This window comes from Triticum dicoccoides, chromosome 1B (assembly GCF_002162155.2).
Source record: "Triticum dicoccoides isolate Atlit2015 ecotype Zavitan chromosome 1B, WEW_v2.0, whole genome shotgun sequence".
In the NCBI taxonomy this organism is placed as follows: Eukaryota; Viridiplantae; Streptophyta; class Magnoliopsida; order Poales; family Poaceae; genus Triticum; species Triticum dicoccoides.
In genome coordinates, this window is record NC_041381.1 from 576694348 (window position 1) to 576702291 (window position 7944).

Sequence of the window (7944 nt, forward strand, 5' to 3'; positions counted from 1 at the left end):
TAGCAAATATGGTAATGGGAAACGTAGCTTCACCAGATTGCACGCAACCACACTACTACACATGGCTCTTACCATTATCCATGGTAAAAAAAATAGCATATATGGTAATGGAACTAAAATCATTACACGCGCCTCCGGGGACTGCTACGATTAGGCCAATTTGTTACTTAGTAATGTAATGAGACTTAGTAATGCAATGTGCCCGGCGGCTCGTAAAGCTTTTACTACCGAACATGCATATAACTAGCGATCAATTTAGCACACTGGTCCTAGTTCTATATGTGTACTATTACGAGAGATACAACAAGTTTACTACTTTTTCCCAAGATTTTACTATCAAATTTGTCCCATAAATGTAGTAAAGGGACACAACCGGTTTACTAGAATATACACATGTTTTACGTTCAAGCATGCCGATATGTGGCTGGAACGGGGGCACATCCAGATTAGGTGGTAGTTGGCTGGCTTGGTACGGGATGCGTGATTTGGCCGGCGCGTAGAATAAGATGTTTTGCACGCACGCTTAGTTTTGCGCACACTCTCCCTCACTGAAAGACAGACAAGGAGCCGAAACAGACCTAAAGTCAACCCGTTCCATATATCGAGCAATGACATAGAAAAAATGCCTTATATTTTGCCGAAATATCATTGAATTCCTGTTCTGGCAAATCACAAGCACTCGATATGTCCTACATTATAGCACAAGTCATGCTAAAATTCATGAAAAAATTCGGCATGACATTTGCTAAAGACAGGACATATCAAGCGCCTGAAATTTGCCGGAACGAAAATGAATCAACATTCCGGCAAAACATAGGTCACTCGGGGGTACATTGCAAACAAGAACACCAAGACATCCTCTATATTCAGAATGCATCATCATCGACATCAATGACATGGCGACTAGCACTAGCATTTTCATCAACGACATTTACAACACATTATCATTTGGCTATTCTCCCCTAGCGGTCTTAAGGGGTCGACGATGGGGACGATGTGGGGATGAGGCAGGGGCAAATACTTGATTTCTGCATAAATAAAATATATTGACCACTTATTATAAATAAACTAGTTCTATTAAGCACTTACTATATATAAACTAGTTATATTAAGCACTTACTATAAATAAAATAGTTATATTAACCACTTACTAAATAAACTATTTCAATTAAACACTTGCTAAAAGTTAAACATTGTTAACCTAGCCAACCAGACCCCTATGATCTAAACCCTACTGCCCTAGTTAAGCCTACTGCCTTAACTAAATTTTTGCTCTAACTAAATTTTTGCTCTAACCTAGCCAACCTAGTTAACCTAATGAACCTAAGCAACCTAGCTAGTTAACCTAATTAGTTAACCTAGCTAGTTAACCTAGATAATTAACCTAATTAAACTAGTTAACCTAGCTAGCCAACCTAGTTAACCTAGCTAGTTAGCGAGGAATGAGGAGGAGGAAGGAGGGAGGAGTGAGGGGCAGTGGGAAGAGGGAGGAAAGAGGAGAGAGGAGGAGGGCAATGGGAGAAGGGAGAAGGGCGACCGGAGGCAGAGGGGGGAGTGAGGAGGGCGTGGCCGAAGGAGGAGGAGGGCGTGGCCAGAGGAGGAGGAGGAAGTGGCCGGAGGAGGAGGAGGAGGGCGCAGCTAGAGGAGGAGAGAGGAGGCGGTGGAAGGAGGAGGGAGAAGGGGGCATACCGAGGAGGAGGACGACGGCGGCAATGCGGTGGCGGCAACGAGGGTGGAGAGGGAGAGTGAGAAGAGCGGATGAGAGGGAGAGGGAGACGGTCGGCCGCGCGAAGAAGACGATAAGTTAGGGTTAGTAGCAGCATGGGTTGGGGACAAGCGCTACTACTACGAAGCGTAGAAGTAGCGCTGGATGACGATCAGCACTGCTGCTAAGTGGGGCTAGCCATGTGCACCCAGTTCAAACTTAGCAGCAACGCTTGTTAGCCAAACACGCTACTTCTAAGAGGATAGCAGTAACGCCTTTTCCTGCCACACGCTACTACTAAGTAGCAGTAGCGCGTCATTTTATCTAGCGCTACTGCTAAATTTTGTGTATAAGGTCTTCCCTAGTAGTGGAAGCACGTCGTGGCCACCCTTGCGGCTGCCTGGCAGAGCCGCCGTGCCAGGTGGATCGAGGCCGGCCCGGTCAGCTCGTCCAAGGTCTCCGACGAGGAGGACGGGACCACGATGGAGACGGGATTCGATGACACCTCCCGGCTCCCGCGCATCCTGTGCACGTCGGCTTCACCATGGAGCAGGCCCTGCTAGAGCACAATGGAAGCCGTCGAAGGCTGATGTGTAAAAGTTCGAATTTGATGTGCGCCATGTGGAGGACATAGGCTAAGGAAGCACATGAGTATTTGGGGCCAGTTCTATGGTGAAGCAGTGATTGCGTGTAATGGTGTTTGGCTAGTTTGTGAGATGAGCTTGAGCCATATTATCGTAGAGTGGTCCGACTGTGAAACCTGGCAAAACATGACGGTTTCGCATATCCTTTATATTGAGATCAAGGAGCTAAGCGGGAATTTTGCCAACTTTTTCTATTGGTCATGTTGGGTGGGAAACTAATGAGGCGACGCATCAATGTGTGAAGCAAGCTTGCAAGAGTAGGAGAAGATGTCTCTGACTTAGTTCCATTCATTGTTCCCGCCTTCCCCGTATACTGTGTACAAAAACGATTGTATTCTCGTTGTTTAAATCAATAAAGTTTGTGACTTGAAAAATTAGTTGTTTAACCCAAAGTGAGAGGAATGCATAGCGGGAAGCTAATGGAGCAAGGAGAAGTAGTTTGCAAAAGAATGATCCAGACGGCCAACGGCTTCTCATCAGTTGACGTATGTGGCACTTTTCTGTGGTTGTGTGACACGAGCCTAGTTTCTTGCATAAACTCAAGCATGTGAAGCAGTAAAGGCGACATGCCATATACTCTGTGTTCAGAAAAATCAAGTGCAATATCTTCAAAACAGGTTAATTGGTGAAACTTTAAAGCCTATAATAACTCTCTAGTGGTTGAACATGTATCAATGGCTCTGCTAATCTTTTATAAATACTTGCCCTGACCTTCTTCATGTATACAAACATCTAGTAGTCAAACCGAAGCATGCCGGTGGATGATGCGGAGAAGTGATTGAGAAGGGTAACAATGATGAATAAAATGTTTCGTTGGAACAGCCTAAGCGTGATCTCTTGGGAATAAGGGGCACCATGAATTAGAGTTAGAGTAGCAGAAATTCCTGGCATGTTGAATGAGCCTGGGTAATGTTTTGGTGTGTTGATCGTTGTGAGAAGGCAAGGTGCCATCGAACAAGTTTGCTCCCACCGACATTAGAGCCATGCCGATACTCGACTGCAGTTTGGAATGCAGTTAAGGCAAGGATTGGGCTGGACGATATCATGACCGGAGATTGGGCGGCGAGGAACCGTGTCAGAGATTGGTGGACCGAGCTTGCCCTCGCGGGCTTGCCGAGTAGAAAAGGAATGGCCTCCTACTTATGCTTATTTCTTGGGAACTTTGAAAGGAGAGGAATGCTAGGATTTTTCGAAACGTCTCTACGCCTTTGATGATAATCGTGGACAAGATCCTGGAGGAAGCAAGATTGTGGGTGTTGGCAGGTGCCAAATGTCTTGAAGTAATTTTACCCCACGGGTAGTTGCTTTATCTCTGCCAGATTTGGCTGTTGTTTCCGGACATTGTTATACTTCTTCCTTAATTAATGAAATGGCATGTCTTTTGCCTCGTTTAAAAAAAACAGCAGAGCCATGCTCCTAATGGAAAATTTCCTTTCAAAATTCAGGACGGACCCCCTGGATGCACCTGTAGAGCTCCAAAGAGTTTTACCTAGATCTCTTCAAGCAGTGCACTCTCCGGACTGTAACCACAAAAACAGCTATGGAGAATGACAAATGGATGCAACACTTGAAGGCTGACCTTATTGTCGAATCCATCGGCCAATTCACTGATTTTTAGTGTGACTCCAATTGGTGCAGTTGCGACCGTGACAGAAGGATGCTCTGACCTGGCGCTGAACTGCCAATGGGCAGTTCATTGCCAGCTCGGCTTATTCGGTGCAATTCTCCGGCTGCATCATGCCTCCCTTCATCAAGCTGGCCTGGTCCTATGATCGCAATGAAAGCAGCGGTGCCAGCCTTTCATAAAAAAAAATCCCTTCAATTATGTTCTGAATGCTGAAAAGGGCCATGATGAACAAAGATATCTATTGTTGATGTGTTTTCCTGCGGAAAAAACTTTCGATCTACTCATGTCAAGGTAGTACAAAAAACACCAGAATAAAAAATATATCTATGTCCATAAAACACCTAACGACGACTACAAGCATTGGAGCGAGCTGAAAGCGCGGCGCCGTCTTCGCCCCTTCCTCATTGGAGCCGGGCAAGATATCTATTGTTGCGTGTTAATCTCAAGCTTTCGAACACCTGATTTCTCTCATTTCCTAGCACACAAAACTTCCCTTATCCGTTGGTTAACATTGCCTATTATAATCTGCAGATGCTGTGCAAATGCCGCCTGAATTACAAAATCAAACATGTTGCTGCACCACTAGAACCATTTCAGAGTTTTCAGGCAATTGGCACGACAGCAGAAAGAAATTCAGGAGACGCCGTGAACACACAAGTCCAAGGGAACCAATGTCACTGCTTCCCCTTCCTTCCCGTCACGTTGGACACGAGCTCCCTGAGGAACCTGGCGGACTTGGTCACCGGCGAGTTGGCGGCCATGAGGTTGTACATCATGTTCTCCACCTCGCCGACCGTCGGCCGCCGCTTCATCCGCGACACCACCTTCAGCTCCGGCTCCTTCTCCTCGCCCTCCATCATGAGCACCCAGCTCTCCCCGCCGAACCTGCCGCCCTCCACGCACCGGAGCAGCACCCCCTTTTTCTTGCTCAGCAGCCCCTTCACCTCCAGCCCCATAAAGGAGTACACCACGTTGAAGGAGCCCACGAAGCCCTTGGCGATGCCGCCGAACCCCTCCTCCTCCACCTCGTAGCTCCACCCTGGGTTGAACAGCACCGCCGGCCTGGGGTCCAGCGCGTTGACGGCCGCGCGCAGCTTCTCCACCTGCGACCGGCCCGGCGACAGGAACACGGCGGCGTCGCAGGCGCTCAGCGCGTCCGGCGCCACCGAGTCCAGCTGCGCGTGCGCCAGCGCCGACGTGTCCCCCCAGTTCTTGAACTCGCGCACGGCCACCGCCAGGTCCTCCGCGGAGGGCCACACGAGGAGCAGCCTCGCCGGCGAGCCCTTCCGGGACACGCCGAGGCCCGAGAAGACGTCGAAGGCGAGGCGCGCGAGGGAGCCCGGCGAGTCGTCGACCACGGGGATCTCGGCGCGGAACCGGGGCTGCCGCTGCTGCTTCTTGAGCTTCCGCGCCGGGAGCGAGTTGTTGAGCGGCTTGCGCAGCGCCGTGGCCAGGCACGACCTGGCCTGCGCGACCGCCTCCTCCCTCGACGATGGTGGCGTCGGGAAGCCGTCCGTCGGCGGGGCCGACGGTGCCGACGACGACTGGACGCGCCCCGGCGGCGGACCGCGGAGGAGGGCAACTTGGAGAGCAGGCAGGCGCGGTGGCGGGAAGAGAAACGAGCGGTTCGGGAGTGGCGGTACTGGAGCTTTGAGTGCGATCTTGGAGGAGGGAGGAGGGTTCGAGAGGCAGAGCGCCATTGGCGCGAACAAGAGAAGAAGACGATAAGGTGTGGTGCTCTGCTCCTCCATGGTGCGTGCGGGAAGCGAGTTGGGGGAGCCGGGCTTGGACACTGACAGCGTGGCCCCACTGCCCAGAATCTGCGTGCAATATCTGAGCTGCAAAAGGACTTTCTGATAAGTTGCTGGAATTTATCAGAGAAAATGAGTGAGTGAGCACTGAGCAGAAGAGAATCAGCAGACACAAGTGACTGACATCATAAGATGGGCAGCAAAACAGAGTGGCCTCAAATCACTGGGATGCAACCAGCCTTCATATCAGACCTACAAAACCAAAACTATTGCCTCCGTTTCGAATTATAAGGCGTTTTGGATATTTCAAAGTAGACTATATACAAACTGAAATGAGTGAACAAAACACACTGAAACACGTGTCTATATACACCCGGTTCAAGAAAAAGTTGGAACATCTTATAATTTAAAACCGAGGGAGGAACTAAAGTAATGCACATCTGATAGTTTGCAAATGATAGAGCACATACGTTCCAGGAATATCAAGAACAAAAGGAAGTACATCAACAAGTGAGTATAACCAGGTTATATTATCTCGACAAACAAACAGAGATGGTCCACAAGACCACAACACACTGATTCAATACACCATCAGTTTGAGTGGCAATGTACCCCCGCTTTCAGATCATAAATACATATGGTATCCCTATTACATATTTTGATATCGTTTCTCACAGCTTCAGGCAACAGCTATTCTCCAACACTTGTTAACGGAAATAGCAAGTCCTGCCAAGTTGTTCCAGGAACAGGAATATGAATTTGTAATATTTGGATCGTGCTGATGGGTTTTCACCAGTTCAAATGAAAAGAAAAGAATGTAGATTCAGCAAAAGAACATGTCAGGCTATGATTCTTGTTTAGGCAAAGCCGAAAGTTGTCTGATACATACAAATGCACTCTCTTTTAAAACCGCTACATGTATACAGGTTACAGATTGGTAGTCAACCTTAAGTTGCCACGCAACTTATGACCGTACAAACTCATATAGTCGTCTGTGTCTTCAGAGACAGTCAAAAGTTACGACAAAATGTATTTGCTCCCACCTATCTTCCTAGCAATTTCTACATCCATTTAAGAGCTTGCTCTCCCCACTCTTGGAATCCAGGCTCAACCTCGAGTACAAGAGGTGTTCATCATCACCACTCATCAGCTTTGCTGTTATGCTAGTAGCCTCTTACTACACTACTAGTACTAAAACCTGAAAACTAGCGCCACTCTAGTGCCATAAAATATACAATAGCATCATAAATTATGAGCTAGTTCAGGTTACAGGTTATTAAGATAACAATTTGCAAGCGAGTTCAGAGCGGAAATCTGACATGGCTAACCACATAAAGCAATTCATTTCCATCAAATAATAGTGAAGCAAATCATTTTGGAGAATTCTGACCACCCAGTTGTTCCATGATTCACCTTGGCCAACTTAAATGAACTCAAAAGTTTCACATTATGAAATCAGAAAGGAAGGAGAAATGGACCCCCAATAAGACAGAACTGAGTTCACAAATAACAGTATTTTAGCACTAGCTAGACGATTCTTCCAACTGACATGGGCCAACAGTATTTGGGATCTTTATGGATGTGCTATTAATTAATGGTCTGAAACCAAAGGTAAGGATAACACTCCTAGCATTTCCCAGTGAGCAAGGTTCCATCATAATTTCTCTCTATAAAGATTTACTCCCTCCATCCCGAAATGTAAGACGTTTTTTAATACTAGTGTAGTGTCAAAAAACGTCTTACATTTTGGGTCGGATGGAGTAGTTTGCATCTTGCAAATATTTCAACAAATGGCTGACCCACAAATTTCAGTGCATACCAAAGCCAAAAAGTACAGCAATACATCATGATAAGCTAATTTGAAAGCCAAAAGCTAATTTCTTCCAATTGACATGAACCAAATAGTTTGGGATCTTTATGGATGTGCTATCAATTAGAAGTCTAAGCCCAAAGGTAAGGTACAGATACAAAAAAGGCAGGAAATGACTGCATATGTGTAGCTCAATGAGGAAATTATTGCTCGGACAGTCGTGGTAAGGTGTTTGTCCTTACCATTGGTGATGGAGCAATTCAAGTCCAGGCAGGAAATATCGTCTGGACTCATGTCTAACAATGCAACAGGACATACACTCCTACATCTCCCAGTGAGCAAATTGACTTCCACCACGGTTTCCTAATCCTTAAGAAGATAAAGTTTGCATCTTGAAAATATTTCAA

General features: G+C 47.0%; 1 protein-coding gene across 1 annotated transcript; it reads right to left on the minus strand.

Annotated features, from left to right (window-relative positions):
* Window positions 1-4447: 4447 nt before the first annotated feature.
* On the minus strand, window positions 4448-5798 carry LOC119348871. The gene has a single exon (XM_037616868.1). The coding sequence runs from the start codon at window positions 5725-5727 to the stop codon at window positions 4651-4653; it is 1077 nt and encodes a 358-aa protein (XP_037472765.1). The 5' UTR covers window positions 5728-5798; the 3' UTR covers window positions 4448-4650.
* Between the last annotated feature and the right edge of the window lie 2146 nt (window positions 5799-7944).

What these genes read in the sequence shown, in the direction of transcription:
- LOC119348871 (XM_037616868.1), bottom strand. Translation starts at nt 5,727, where the DNA reads ATGGAGGAGCAGAGCACCACACCTTATCGTCTTCTTCTCTTGTTCGCG.